Source organism: Leuciscus leuciscus (genome assembly GCF_965113295.1).
Source record: "Leuciscus leuciscus genome assembly, chromosome: 16".
Taxonomy (NCBI): domain Eukaryota; kingdom Metazoa; phylum Chordata; class Actinopteri; order Cypriniformes; family Leuciscidae; genus Leuciscus; species Leuciscus leuciscus.
This window is the reverse complement of record NC_138740.1, coordinates 30334587-30351106: the sequence shown is the minus strand read 5'-3', so window position 1 is coordinate 30351106 and position 16520 is coordinate 30334587. Positions and strand designations below refer to the sequence as shown.

At 38.2% G+C, this 16520-nt stretch overlaps 2 protein-coding genes across 2 annotated transcripts in view; one reads left to right on the top strand and one right to left on the bottom strand.

The window, feature by feature from the left end:
* The first annotated feature begins 6418 nt into the window (after positions 1–6418).
* ccbe1 (collagen and calcium binding EGF domains 1) overlaps positions 6419–16520 on the top strand; it is a 57633-nt gene continuing 47531 nt past the window's right edge. The window contains exons 1-2 of the mRNA XM_082140621.1: positions 6419–6642; positions 6767–6847. Coding sequence (XP_081996747.1) covers positions 6536–6642; positions 6767–6847 — 188 coding nt within the window. The 5' untranslated portion in view covers positions 6419–6535. The remainder of the gene's footprint in view (positions 6643–6766; positions 6848–16520) is intronic.
* Positions 9758–11230, bottom strand: LOC309477544 (uncharacterized protein; the record flags this gene model as incomplete). Its single annotated transcript, XM_082140821.1, has 2 exons — positions 9758–10776; positions 10975–11230. 2 exons carry the CDS (start codon positions 11228–11230, stop codon positions 9977–9979), a joined length of 1056 nt encoding a protein of 351 aa, XP_081996947.1. The 3' UTR covers positions 9758–9976.

Sequence of the window (16520 nt, the reverse complement as noted above, 5' to 3'; positions counted from 1 at the left end):
GCACCCTCCCTGGTCGTGACGCACCCCGGTATTTATAACACTGGTCATCCATTTTGTTTACGATGACGGAGGTGCAGTGCTACACTGGAGTCGAAGAGTCATCTAGCGGTCAACAGCGGTACTGCAATTGCAGTTTGACGTGTTCTTGTGGATTTTTCCCTTGGTCAAGGGATACCATATGCACCTATGCCAGCATTAAAAAGTGCACATGTATGACAGGATGAGCATTTTAAACCATAATGATTTGCTGTAGCGACACACAGACCAGCCAGTGAGTAAATCTCGGTTCACAGATTTAGTATGCAGGTCATGTGAGGTAGAAAACCTGACAGACATCTCAAGATTTCCCTCCCTCTCTCTCTCTCTCTCTCTCTCTCTCTCTCTCTCTCTCTCTCTCTCTCTCTCTCTGTGTGTGTGTGTGTGTGTGTGTGTGTGTGTGTGTGTGTGTGTGTGTGTGTGTGTGTGTGTGTGTGTGTGTGTGTGTGTGTGTGTGTGTGTGTGTGTGTGTGTGTTCCAGTATGATGTATAACTATAAATCGTAGGTCTCTCTCATCCTGACTGGACATTGTAATGTTGATGCAGAGTGGTTGTAAATCCCACAGCTTCATTTTCTGTTCTCAGACATTTTCACATTCAAATCCAGAGCTGTCTTCTTCATGTGTCAACTATCAGCTGAAGAGAGAAAGGGAAGGAGAAAAAATAACAGTGCTGAGCCCCCCGGATGACCTTGATTATGGACCATTGATTTGGGCGACCCAGAGGTCAGCATGGTAAATTCTTCCTGTTCTTACACACCACAGTACACACATGTAAATGTAATTATCACAAGGAGTTGAACCTTCATGTCAGAACACATATGATTCTCACTTTGTGTAAAGAAAAATGGCACAGGTCCTAAATCCAGTCATTCACATTTTTAAAAAGAGATCTTTAGCCAGTAGATTCATTTAAATATTTGGCACCAAAAAGTATTTGGATGCGCTTCAAAGCATTAGATACAAAATTTAATTATTGCTTAAAACAAACAAACAAACAAAAATCTGTCAGTGAGGTTAGAAAAAAACTTATTTTCCTTTTGAATAAAGTTGTTTTCTTACCCCATTGGCAGATATGTTTTCTGGTTTTAAACATAATTTCGATTAAAAAAAATCAACTTAATGTCTTGAGTCATTTTGCTTCTCAATTAAAAAGTAAATATGCAGTTTATTTTAGAAGTCAGTATTAGTGGGGCACTTTGTCACCGTAGAAACTGCCATTATTATTCCATATTATATTTTCCATTTATTCCATATATATATGCCATATCATTATTTTTAATATAATTTAATTTTTTAAGCTTAATTTAAAACAACTTACAACAATTATGAAAAATACAAAAGTTCATGAAGCATAAATACATATTTAGGCCAACAGATCATGTAATTAGCCTAACGAAATTACATTTAAAACATGTGACAACTTGTCTCAAACTGGTATTCATGAGAGAGAAAAAACACTTGACATGAGAATTTAAATTATTCTTTAATAGTTCAAATCTGCCTGCATTATTTAGTTGACTCTTGTGCTTGTGTTGTTTTATTGTGTTCACTCGTTTACTCAACAGCTAAAGAAATAAATATGATGATATTTAAATTTGGTTTCATGACAACAGTAGATGTTTGAAACACACTATTCAAAAGTTTTGAGTATATGTTTTTGTCTCTTATATGCTCACCTGCATCTATTTGATCAAAATACAGTAAAATCAGCAATATTGTGAAATATTATTACAAATTAAAATAACTGTTTTCTATTTTAATACTTAAAAAAAAAATATATAAATATACATTTATTTATGTGATGTTTAAGCTGAATTTTCAGCATCATTACTCCAGTCTTCAGTGTCACATGATCCTTCAGATATCATTCTAATATGCTGATTTGTTGCTCAATAAATATTTCTTATTATTATCAAAGTTGAAAACATTTGTGCTGTGTAATATTGTTATTAAAACCATGCTACATTTTTTCAGATTTCTTTGATGAATAGAACGTTCAAAAGAATCACATTTATCTTACTGACCTCAACATTTTCAATGGAAGTGTACAAAACCTCTGCTTTAGAAAACACATTTGTGTAATTGTCTTTTGGCTCAAGACTTCATTACATTGAAACAAATCATTGTTCCTTGGAACTTGGAATGTTTGCAGCTATTATACAACAGAAGTGGGGGGGAAAAGATCTTATTTCTTCAGTCATACCCAATTGCAAATATTTGCATCTTGACATTAAAATATTTGGAAGGCTTTTAAGACTGCATATTTTCCTGCTGTTACGCTGCTCAATTTGACCTATTTCCTATTCCTTACTGAAAACAAAACTTCCAAGCACACTCACTCACATATTTGTATCATTGCGATCATGGCTGACTCATAACAGTCCACACAATTCTTAACTTTTATGTAAATCAGACCATCCCTTACAAAGCACAACAAAATGCTAAACTGTTATCACTTTGCAGCTACATAAACTGCTTAGTTAAACAATAAAAACTTAAATTGCTCATTGCTGTTTGATTAGGAGTACAATTCTTTAAAGAGCAGGTGTTCTCTGTCTGAAAACAATTCATTTGTTCTATTTACCTTGTTGGGTGTTTGAATAGCTCAGCATGAATTATGCAACCACCTGAGATTGAAAAAAAACCAAACAATATAAACAGCTGGAAAGAATTTGAAAACAAATGCTGCAATGAAAGTTTAAATGTTATAGGCTACATCCACTCACACAGGGCTTTACATTAACTTTTTTTGCTCACCAGCCACTGTGGTTTTCCAAAGTTAGGCTAGCCTACTAGCCACTAAGAATTTTTACTGGCCACAATTTTGACACCAATACCATGGGAAAAAACTGCCATAGATATTTTTAAAGGGCCAATAAAGTTTCTTGAAACACGCAGCATTATTCATTCTGTTGGCATAATTTCCTCTGAAACAGGAAGACATAGGCTATCCAGCAGCCTCTCGCCAGTTTTAAAATGGCCAATAGCATTTCATTTATATCACAGCTCGGCCAGAACCGTTGAGCTCGGTAAAACCGCAGTTTCCTCCTAATCTCTAACCGTTTCTCCTCCATATCGCTCTAAAATATAGCATTCTGTGCAGAATTCATATGAGCCCGATACGTTCGCATATGATCCGCTCTGTTCTATCGTGTCTCGACCGAAGCAGACTGTGTGCGCGCTGCGGCGGTTCGCGTGACACTAACGTGAAACCAGACTTCATTCGCCCCAAGGGAACGCATAATTACACTGTCTGAATCGTTCCCTATCCCCTGTATAGTGCACTAGTTGTAGTTCACCATATAGAAAATAATAAATGTGTGAAGAAGAGTGACCGATTTAAGCCGCAGCGTCTATTTATAATATGGGGGCGGGACGCTTAATTCTAGAAAGCATTTGAAGAGAGCGAGAAAACGCAAATGGTATCTTATAGCCCATTTATTATGCGGAAAATGAGTATTGGAAGTGTTTCATATATTTCACTATATCGAAATATATCGAAAAATCTATATTTTTGACAACATTTCAGATGCCTTTTAAAAAGACTCCAGTTAAAAAATGTAGGCTATAATTTAACCTGCCAAAGTGGCTAGTAGTGACGTGTTACACGCCACTGTTAAAATCCACCTGCACTTCGTGTCAAGCTCTGCACCCTTGTTTTGTGATTGGAAATAAACGTTAAAGTGCCCTTTTTTGGATTTTTGAAAATGACCTTTCATGTAGTGTGTAACATCTCTAAGTGAATGAAAACGTTTTAAATCTGAAAGTGCACCGTATATAAAGTTATTGTCGACTCTTGAGTCAATGAAATGAATCGTTTTTCAAACGAATCATAAGCGTTTCGTTGTGACGTCAAGACGAAACATTAGCATATTGCCCGCCCACCTATTGCACCGCAGACACCAGGGAACCGGCAGCTGATTCCTGTGGACACTGGAGAGCATCATGTCGAGAAGACGCTGTGCTCTACAATGTGAAGGTAAAGGCAGTTTTTTCCACTGCCCAAGGACGAGCATGTGAAGAATCAGTGGTTAAAATTCATCTTTACCATGATACTTCAGCAGTATAATCCTAAACTTTTGCTGTGTTCCCTTTATTTTACTGACGACTTCTTCTCAAATCTCAGAGTTCAATGCAGGATTCGCAAATCACTTGCTCTTGAAAGATGGTGTTCAAAATACTAAGTTTTGAGTTTTATATTGTGTTGGTCTCCTGCTAACTGGTTAACTCACATTATTACTGTCTTACTGAAATACTTATGCTAATCAGTTGTGGGCCATTATTACCTAAAACTGTGTCTATTAATGCAGATCGTCTGTCGTTCTCACTACTTTGAGGAAAGATTAAGCATGGAGCAAAATTTGTTTTACCAATGTTTATGTTACATCAGTCATTCATGTTAAAAAAACTTTATCGGTAAATAAATAAGTACAAGTAAAATAATCGGTTTATTGATGGACATCCACTTGTTAATGCTGATGGTGAAGAATTACAGTTGCAACATCTCATAATGTTCTCAAACTGAGAAGTGTATCACTGAGAAACGTCCAGCTCGAGTCGTCCTTGCGATGGAGGTTCAGGTTGAATGACTAGTTCTTCCAGTGTTTCATCATCGCATTCACGCTCGGATTGATATGGTAAAACAATGTCATTGTTCATGATTGTGTTAGTCTACTCTACGGTTTAGGAAGCCTCAGGACAGCTGACGTTGTTATGGCAATGGGCGTTTTTGTTTTTGACGCGCACGCTGTACACGGTAAACCAATCACAACAGACTCAGCTGTCTGGCCAATCAGAGCAGAGTAGTTCGCGGAAAGGAGGAATTTAGAGAGACTGATTCAACTGACGAGTCGTTTGAGAATCATTGAAAATGTGGTGATGTGCAAATGTATATTATGAGAAAATTAAACCGTTTTTTGACCTTTGATGCATGTAAACCTGTTGTAGGAGACTCCAAAACAACATTAGGAAACTTTAAAATAGCATAATAGGGGCACTTTAAGAACAGTCTCTCACATTCTGCCTAGATTTTGAGCCTTGAAACCAATGAGTGAACTTGTAATACTTAGCTTAAAGTCTCCATAAAGTCTAGACATTGGCCCTGGCCTGATGACATCAACTTTGCATCTTAAATCTGTTGCTTGAATTGTAATGAAAGTGTTGAAAGAAAAAGACAAGGAGGGTTTATCACTTCAAAAAAACACGGCACGAAAAAGTGATCTCAGCCAAGATTCATCAGCAGCATCATGCAAACAGCTCCATGGAAACACATCTTTGGAAGCAGATCATTTATTTGCGCTTCCAAGCACTTGAGGTCGACCCCGTCTGATATATTTACAGTTGCTTACTCATGAGAGACGGTTCTGAAACTCATGAGATGCGAGATTATTCATCAGGACGTTTTTTCTGGCGAGAGCATCTTCATTTATCGCTCTTCAGATGGTTGGGAATGGCTCCTCTGCATAGAAACAAGAAACAGCTGCTGCTTTGTCGGCCACTAGGGGGCGAAACTTTCAAAAAGTCCCCCAGTTCATCTGTGGCCACAACTGAAATAGTTCTATGAATTACATGGGCATCAATAACACTAACTTTGAAATAACTACAATTCAAGAATTATACTATTAGCCTAAATCTTTTTTGTGACAACAGTAGGCCTACCCTGGCCTTGTGGGCCGTTTGGGTCCCTTAACAGCTTATGGCATTAGTCAGAGGTCAAGGATGAAGACTTGGTGCAAACAATTCCTTTTGTGAGGGATTCAGTTTGCCTAGTTTAACCTTTGAGGGCAATCAATGGGAGCTTAAATCTATTTTAATTTTTATAATTTAATATTTTCATTCACTTCACATTTCTATATTCATTATTTCATAAAACATTTATTTCATAAGATTATTTGTGCAATTGAAATTCTTATACATAATTAAACACTTGTCATAGGTTATAGGCCTATGCAGCATCTTTTTTTTTTTTTAAGAAAAAGAAACATGCTGAAATATCCGCTAATCATTTGGACATTTTCCATCTAAAACTGTTGACTCTTTTCCCTAATTATTCTATGATTATAATAAAAAATCTCATTAATTGAGAGACATATATCTTCATTTTCAGTAGTATATTTATAAATGACATATTTATTGTATATACACACACATTCATGTCTATTTAAACATGTTATAATATTATATCAAATAAAATAATAATGATTTAACTCAAACCTCACACCCCCTGGGTTTTCACTTTTTTAAGCTTATTTTCAGTAATGGCTTTACAGTTATGTGCGGCAATTATTAAATATTATATCTATGACTATAACTTGCTTTTCTGAACCTATGGAAGTTGATCAAGTGTTGCAGTAGGAGGGGCCGGAGGGAATCTGCGCGTGGGGCTTCGCAGGAGGTAACCAATCAATACTCTCTCAATTCCTCAGAAACAAGCTCTGAACTTCAAGACACTGGCTTTATTCGGACAAATATCTTTTTATCATCTCGGAGTGTTTGAAATGAGCTCCACGGGCAGAGGAACTCCTCTCAGTCTCGCTGTGGTGGTAATACTCTTCTCATTGGGAACGCCGTGGACTTTCCGAGAGGAGAAGGAGGATGTGGACAGGTAAAGTGCGCGTGCTGTCAGCTCGCTGCTTGCACTAACTCAGAGGATGGAAAGTTTGTTTCCTGTGCGTGAGGAAGAATTGTTTCAGTAAAAAGAAACAGCTGACGTCTTCTTTGTCTTACAGAGAAGTGTGTTCAGAGAGTAAAATCGCAACGACGAAATACCCGTGCGTAAAATCCACGGGAGAGGTGACCACATGCTACAGGTAAGGAACTGTTTACTTATACAGTTGAGCGTTCTGTAGGTTCTTGTTTGTGGGTATATATTGTCTGTAATAGCTTTTGTGATTTATTTAACGTTTTGTATTTATTGAAGCAGGGCTGAATTGGACAGCTTCTCATATGAATAAATAAGTGCCCTATATGTCTGTCTATCATGGTCATTTTACATGTTTATGCAATGAAACCTGCTTTGCTTGAAAAAAAAAAAAGTCGTATTTGCAGGAAGGCTGCCAATAAATTTTGGGTTGTGAAAAAATTGTTTTATGGTTAAGTTTGAAATAGACCCACTGGCTCCATTTCTGACAGCAGACCGTTTTTAATGTGCCATTGCATTCTACACCACCAACAGTACACAGACTCCAGCTGTGTTTAATGCAGTTCTTATGTGCAGATGGAAGAACCATATACTGAGTTTATATTTAAAAAATGAGACCCACATTGTGTCCTTTCATATTGAAAATGACTCGAAAATCTGTTCAATCAGCCGGTCAGTTTCTCGTTCTCATAAAGTGCCCAGGGTTTTCTTTCACTTGGTTAGCTGTGTTGGTGTTTTGTGTGGGGCATGTTAAGTAATCCTGTTTTCATTCCTGTGACCTTTTAGAATTAGTGAAAGAAAGCAAGGAGATATTATTCTTTGAAGGTTGGGGATTATGATGCTGGAGGTTTAAGCCGGCTCCGGATGCAATGCAGACCAAGATTCCTCAGCCTTAGCGCAGTAACTTAAGCTAGTTTTGAAAGCAGGTCTTGTCTTTCCAGTCTACTACTTTGCCAAGGGATGGTTAGATTATTATTAAGGTTTATTGTGTTGCTGCACACTCCGTCAGTTAAAGGTATAGTTCGTTTAAAAATCGACTCACATTAACTCACTCTCATAACTTTTCAAACCCATATGTTTGAAGGAGAAGTTTTTATGAATGTACTTGACATCAAAGCATGGATCTTTCTGCAAAAGACAGAAAGCACCATAAAGTTTTATAAATGTGGTTCAAATGATTCGGTCATATGGACTACTTTTATTCTTCATAATCTCTTCTTTGTGGTCCATGGATGGCATAAAGTCACACAGGTTTGGAAATGTATTAATAAATAATGGCAGGTTTCATTTTAGGATTAATTATTTCTTTAAATATTTATCTAGAATAGAAATCAAGCAATCAAAATTGTAGATGATTTTATTCTCTCTTCCATTTTCACTTGATAATTGTGGCACTCTCCTCTGTGGTGGTGCATTTCAGTCCACCTGCATGCTGGAGGCTGGAGGCTGGAAGTAGCAAGTTAAAGCACAAACTACTACAGGTTTTTTATTATTATTTCAGCAGGCGCTGATGTGTGATGCTTTGAAACACTTGCCAAAATCGCTGTTAAGCTTGTCCTTGTAAATTCCTGGCGTGTATGGTGCGCCAGCGCTGGTGACCTGTGGAGTCCCTAAATCTCTCAAGCGTGCTTTGAGAGTATTTACACACTGGGTCTCAAGTGAGCACGCTTGTCAGTACCATTTGCTCATATGCAGATCACTAAAATGACTCAATCGCTGTTTTGATATGAGCTCATCGTAAATTAACAGGTGCAGTTAGTATAAGCCACCACACCTCTTTTCGGTTGTGGCTTGGCGGCTCTCAAAATCGTGATGGGATATTTGGAAATATTTGTGTGTCATTTATTGTTCAATTAATGCTTCTGATGTGATCTGATTTGATTTGATCTTCTGCACATCTGTTGTTGTGTTAGAAACATCCCTGGAAGCCAGGTTTTGTCTCTTGAATAGATTATAATGTCTAACTAAGGAGAACTAATAATCATGCATTGCAGTTTGACATTGTCTTTGGTTGTGATCCATCCTGGAGCTTGATAGCTGTGAAAACTAGCCAGGGATGTAGAGCTAAAACTTTCTGTCCATCAATGAATGATCAGTTTTTGAGCTCTTATTGGCTTTGAATCTATTTGTGTATAAAAGTATTTTGGTTCTATGTTGTACCAATTTGCTTGTGGCTGAATGTAATAGATAGCATTTTGTATCTGAATAAGGGCTGTTAATGATTACATATCTAAATCAAACTACCAGCTGTGCTAATTATTTAATTAAATTAAAATGTCAATGTTTTATGAAAAAAACCCCCACAAGTTTGCTAAAAAATGGATGAGAAAATAATCGACAATGCAAAAATAAAACACAAATATAAAAAAATGTGACTTTAAAAGTGTAAATCACATGTTTTTCTAAAGTGACACTTTCCAACAGCGACACCAGCGGTTAAAGTTACATTCAGGAAACAGCATATCTCTCGCCTAGTTTTAACAGCCCCCTTAAGTGTGCCGTGGGTTTGGTGGGGGGTAATTAAGGATGAACAGGGAAAAGTCACGTGAGGGGAGGCAATGCCTCGATCGCACTATGATTGGGCAATTGCTCTGTTCTCGCGATAAATCCCACCTCGTGCTTTATGTGCGTTCCACATCCGCGATTCAGCCTAAATGAACAGTGTTAATGGGAAGACTTAAAAAGTAAACAACTCAAAAGTAAAACGTACACTTTTTTTTATAGTGTAAGTACTGTTTAATTAACCCGGAAACATTAAGTGTCGACATTAAGTGTAACTAACATGAATTTACATTGGAAAAAACATTAAAATAAAACTGTAAGGATAGTTTCGTTCTCATTTCAGAACACCACTGAACGCCACTGACATTATACATTATATTTATTCATACTGAATTAACATTAAAGGGGTCATGACATATAAAATTTGCCATGATCTTTTTACATATAAGAGGTCTTTGTACCATTAAAACATCCTACAAGTTTCATAGCTTAAAACATCCATTATTTAATCAAGCTCCAAAAATGGCTCATTACGATATTGTGCAATTTGAGACATCACACTGGTAAATACATCTGCATATTTACATTTACATTTACATTTAGTCATTTAGCAGACGCCTTTATCCAAGGCGACTTACAAATTAGGACTAAATTCAGCGAGTCATCATAAAGAGGCAAGAGCAACAACAACGCAGGAAGTGCTCAAAATACGAAGTTCAGGTATTATTCAGAGTAGCATAAGCCTGATAAGTGGTGTTTCGATGTGTGGTGTTTTTTTTTTTTTGTTTTTTTTTTTCTATAAGGTTAAGTGCTCACGGAAGAGATTGGTTTTCAGCTGTTTTTTGAATGTTGTCAGGGATTCTGCATTCCGGATGAGGGTGGGGAGAGCGTTCCACCAGCATGGAACTGTGAATGAGAATGTTCTGGAAAGTGATTTTGTGGCTTTCTGTGATGGAACCACGAGACGTCGCTCGTTGACCGATCGTAGGTGTCTGGTAGGGATGTAGACTCGTAGGAGTGAGTGAAAGTAGGAGGGAGCTGAGCCTGTGATAGTTCTGTAAGCAAGCGTCAGTGCCTTGAACTTGATGCGAGCAGCTAGAGGTAGCCAGTGCAGAGAGATGAACAGAGGAGTGACGTGGGCCCTCTTGGGCTCGTTGAAGACAAGACGAGCTGCAGCATTCTGGATCATCTGTAGGGGTTTGGTCGCACATGCTGGGAGTCCAGCCAGAAGGGCATTGCAGTAGTCAAGCCTAGAGATGACTAGGGCCTGGACGATAAGTTGTGTTGCATGCTCAGTTAGGAAAGGCCTGATCTTCCTGATGTTGTGCAGTGCAAACCTGCATGATCGAGCTGTCTTTGAAATGTGATCTGTGAAGGTCAGCTGGTCATCAAACGTTACTCCAAGATTTCTGACCGATCTTGATGGGGTGATTAATGATGACTCTAGCTGGATGGTGAAGTCGTGCTGTAGAGATGGATTGGCAGGGAGGACGAGAAGCTCAGTCTTTGCCAGGTTGAGCTGCAGGTGATGTTCCTTCATCCATGTGGAGATGTCCGCCAGACAGCTTGAGACCCGTGCAGCTACTGTGGGATCATCTGGTTGAAAGGAGAGGAAGAGCTGTGTGTCATCAGCATAGCAGTGGTAGGAAAAACCGTGTGCCTGTATGATGTGTCCCAGTGATGTGGTGTAGATGGAGAAGAGGAGGGGACCAAGAACTGAACCCTGGGGAACCCCTGTGGTCAGCTGATGTGCTCTGGATACCTCACCTCTCCATGCGACCTTGAAGGACCTACCTGTGAGATAGGACTCAAACCAGTGGAGTGAAGTTTCTGTGATGCCCAGTGATGAGAGGGTGGACAGAAGGATCTGATGATTCACCGTGTCGAAGGCAGCAGACAGATCCAGGAGAATGAGGACTGAAGATTTGGAAGCAGCTTTTGCGATCCGTAGGGCTTCTGTGACTGACAGTAATGCAGTCTCAGTTGAATGTCCTTTCTTGAAGCCAGATTGGTTGACATCCAGCATATGATCGCCTCCAGAGGGAGACATCAATGAATAGTTATACATCATCACACCATAGGCCCCGCCCACTGGCATCAGTCACTTAACAGCTGACACTTGCCTACACCGGATACGAGTGTCGCGTCAAAATAAAATAAAACCCATTATAGTCACTGACGCTGTCTACACTGAATACAGTATACAGATGCCTGTTCACTTTCTAACATACTCCACACTACAGCCCTGTACAGACTGATTTCTTAATCCCGTTCTCGCTAATTATCGCCTGCTCCTGCAACGTGTATGTTCCACTCCCTCCCGCACCCGCAAATGTTCTGTTACAGTTATTGAAATTGTGAAAGTTTATACAAACATTAGGGCTATGCTAAACGTTCAGAAAAACAGGGATAAAACATTAAACTGACCATAAGATAAAGTAATGCTAGCACCACACATGACAAACACATTTGGCCAGTTTTTTATTAGCCTTATTTTGTTGATAGTTTTAATTAGTGGGGCCTAAAAACATATTTAAACATATGCGTAACAATACACACACACACACACACACACACCCCTAACCATAACAGTTAAACTCTGGTAACCTGATAGGGCATGGTATTTAATTGAATTACTTACAAAATAATTAGAAAACAAATTCAATAGAAAACAAATTAAATAAAAAATTATAAATAACAAATAAAAACCTCACAAATATCCCAGGTGTTTATATAGCTAATTAACAAGTAGCAAATTAAACGTCTATATTAAACGTACTTAACAAATTAATTAAATAATGAATCATTTGGCCTAGCTTACTCCAGATTGCTGTGGAGGAAGAGAATGGTAATGAACGACTGCGGAGAACTTAATTTTCAGCAGAGTCCTTGTTACGCGGCTGTATTTTCTGACTGCCCACTCCCACCCGTAGAAAAGTAAAAACCAAGCAGCAACCTTCCGGTCTCTCTCTTGAATCCAACACGGAAGGGACTTAAACTGCAATTTATCAACTTGCCAGTAGAGACAGGCTCCAAAAGAGACTCAGTCCCATATAACCCCCCATGTTAAAATGGCCAACTTTACAGCAGAATTTTTTTTTTTACAGCCTGGTACAAAAAGAGGTTTTGGTCTATATAGTACATTTTTATAACTCATCTGTTTAAATTATATTAAGCCTTAAAGTTCTGCATCACTAAGGGCATGGCCACTGGAATGACAGGTGGATTGCTCTGCTGTCACTACTAGCCGTTTGTCTACTGTCTGTTAGCCGTCACGTCACCTCAGCTAATTCCCGCCTCTTTGCCTATTTTCGGTTATCTGGGAATGACGCGCTGCCAAGATGGCGACGGCCGGCTCCACCCACTCTGGGCTTCAAAAATGCTCTTCAGAAACCTACGGGTGATGTCACGGACTCTATGTCCATATTTATTTGTACAGTCTACGGGTAAATCCGCCCGCTCCCACAAGATTTGCTTTGGGACCTGCGGGATCTCAATCCCAATGCAGCCTTCTACTCCACGCACTTGAGTCTGTCGAAAACAGGACAAATGGGAGAGTAAATGGAAACATAAAGGAACGTTCACTTTTTGAAGCATCCCGATTAAACGGTTAATTTGCTAATTTTTGTAGAGACTTCAGAAGGATACTAGCGTCAGGAACAAGTGGATGAGTTATTTTTAATGGCATCATGGATCCTTCCATTATTTAGCGCTTTATTGGAGGATATAGTTTTACAGGGGAAAGCTGTGTATTCTGAAAGGCTGCTGGGAAGTTGTTGATATAGTGCCATAGAATTTATAGGTCTTTGTTTTAAATGATTTAGTACTATAGTTTTGGATTAAAAGATGTATTGTTTCACAGGAATGGAATCAGGGACAACACTGTGAAGCCAGATCAGAATAGGCCTTTCCGGAACTTACTGGAGATGTTTCTGGAGAACTTGGTTGTTGGTAATTCTTCCAAATATTTCTGGTGGTTTTAGGCCTGTTTCTGCGCTCTGAAGTAGAAGCATTCCAGGGCAAAAGGCAAAGTGAACCAAATAGACAAAGGCCATATCATATAAACCCTATCACTATCCCCTTTAGGACAGAAAACCAGCCATGAACTTAAACATAAAGTTCATCTGACCACAAGCACTTGTTCGTCGCCAGCGGAAAGCTTTTTAATTATCGGCTGAACCTTTATACAAACTGGGAACCCTCTAGAGTCCAGTCGCATGTCTTTTCTCACCCCTCTAGTTCATCTTTAATATCCACTGGTGTCTAGGGAGATTATTTCCAAAAGTGTCCATTAAAAGAAACAAGATCCTATTGTTTTTTCAACCCAGACATGTCCAAAAGCTCCTTTGAGCAAATGCAGATGTGTCTGGCATATGCACAGTAAACCAAAACCTGCAACATGGCTTCACAAGGGTACTGGTTACCTACCGCTGAACAGCTTCAGGATTGATCGTTCAGGTACAATAAGATTTGGGACTTAAGGCTGAAGGACAAATGTTTTCCAAAACATTCCTACTGTCCCTTTTGCCCCATAACTTCCATTGTTTGGACAAAACAAGTATAGCCCTATCCCACATCCCACACCAAATGAATACATAAATACGCTATGACATTATTGCCTTGCACAAAATGTGATGTATTGAGGAGAAGACAATTGAAGTTGGAGAATCTTTCAGTGTCCTGTTTCTTTTGTATTTGCAGCAGATTTATTATTTGTCCACTTAAATATATGGGGATATTTAAGTTTTCTTCTTTTATTGTTTATTAATTGTGGAAATCCACAGACGTAGACAAGCTGTGATTGGAACAGAGTGATGAAGAGAAAAATGTGGCACAGATTAAGATAAAAATGTTGTTAGAGAAGCTGATGTGTTCTCATACAAGATTTTTCAATATTGTTTTTGTAAATTGATTTTAAAATACATCACTTTTAATTGATTTAGATTTTAGACTTTTGCCAGTGTTCATATTTCATCAGGAACAGTTCATCTTAATATATTTGTTATGAGCATGAACTCTGTCATCTAGATTAACACATGCGGCAGCACATGAGCAGGCTGAAGACGTAAGATAGCTTTACTGCTTAATTGCAACAATATTTAAGAATGATTTATTTCCAACAAACATTTTATGAAGGATTTGTCCTCCCCTTTAATATTCAAAAGCCACAAGCTGGAAGTAATTGATGCGAGTCACTCTCAGAGCATCTGCCATTTGGGATTTCGGTACATTTAATTTTATGACTTAGGCAGAAATATTATGCAATTTTACATTGATTAATTCCCTCCTTGGTGAAGTTGACCAGATGGTTCATATCAGTGAAAGTCTTCATCAATCAGCTCAAAGTGCTCATCAGGTCAAACATGCTGTCATACAAACCGTTTGACCACCAGCTCGTGAAATTCCGGGGAATAGGATATTGGTGTTTTTGACCCATGAAACGAAAAGGGTGATTTAACAGGAAATCCTTTGCATTGTTCTCTGTTGTCTCTTTACGATGTCTGTGGGAATTAATGGCAGCAGATCAAACCATGCTCAATGTACCAGTCTTTTCTTTGTGGTATTGTTTTTTTGAATATCATACAAATTCCTTCTTGTTTGCTCATACAGAGCTCTGTTAAAGTGTTATGGGGTGATTTTTATAGCCACAATTATTTCATGCAGGGGTTACGCTGAATATGTATCTTTTTAAAGCACAAATGAGTCATGAGTTCTGTAGATGCTTAAATCAAATGGACCACTGACCACTGAGTCAACACCACTCAAGCTGATTTATAGGCTTTTCAACTGGCCGGTATTTACGACAGGGATGACCTTCATTCTCTTCTCCAAAAACCCCAAAAGTTAATGAATGTCCCCTAAAAAGCATTTCCAGCGTGCTTGCAGCCAGCTCAGGAACCGTTAGATTGAGTGATTCTAGTTGGTACGTGGCCAGAGTTAGTTTGAGATCATTGAGCCTAGCTAGTCAAAGCATGAAGAAAACTGAATGCATTACCCAACAACCTCTGGAATTTACACAATTCTCTGATGGATTCTGTGATAATTCCGATGAAAATAGGTGTTTATTTTTTAGCAGTCTCCTTTAAAAAATTTCTCTCTTTGCTTTCCACATCTTGTAATGACGCTGTTTCTTTCAACACTGGTCTGGTTGGTGATGCTGCATTTGAGTGTGTACACAGCTGTAACCTATGAATTCAGATGTGTTTGTGAGCTTTCTTCGGATGTGACTGAGCTTTCTTCGAAATATCAGTCTTGAAGAAATTATCGGAGGTGAAAATTGTTACGCCCCATTGACATCTAAACAAATGGTGTCAACTTCAGACAGATTTGCTCATGCGATTTTATGAATATAATGAAAGCTGTGGGTTTTATAAAAGTTCTCCATCAAATCTCTCATATAAAATGCTATGAATGGCTCTGAAATTATCTAGGATGGAAACTGAAAGGCTAAATAAACTACTGTACTAAGGTATAAAAATGATGCATCCTTATTTTTTTAAATTCGGGACTGTATTTAAATCCTATTTTGAGAAATATACTTAATAAATGATCAAAGTTTTACCGTGTTATTGTGACATGACATTATGGTGTCACATACAAATGATGGCCATCCCTCTCACTGTCTTACATTCACAAAGGTTAATTACATGACCACAGTTTTACATATTTTTGCTAATAATCGCTGCTCTTTTTGCAGTAATTAGAAGCAATGGTGGTCTGTTTTGTTTCACTAGTCAAAGCGATACAGACTCATGGTTAGGCCGGTAATGGTTTGCTCATGCAATTTAGAAGGTCAAAGGGCAACAACCTGAATAATTGGGGCCTCCTGTGGTAAATCCAGTAAGTCATGTTGTCTTTTAACCAGTTCCCATTACCTCATTTCTTCACTTGTAAGCAACTAATGTTTAAGTTGATATTAATTAGAAATTTTCACCTAAAGTTTGCCATACACAAAAGTTTGGGGTCAGTAAGATTGTTTAAAAGCTTCTTTTCAATTATCTATTAATAATTATCTTATGCTTACCAGAGCTGCATTTATTTGATAAGAAATACAGTAATATTGTGAAATTATGAAGAACTGTTTTCAAATTGAGTACGTTTTAAAATGTTATTTAAACCTGTGATGCAAAGCTGAATTTTCAGCATCATTACTCCAGTCTTCAGTGTCACATGATCCTTCAGATATCATTCTCTTATGCTGATTTGCTGCTCAAGAAACATTTCTTATTATTATCAGTGTTGAAAACAGATGTGCTACTCTTAACTTACTTAAGCTCGACTGTGACGTTATTTTCTTCTGGAAACAAACTTTTTTGCATTATTTTCCTGTTATATCTGTA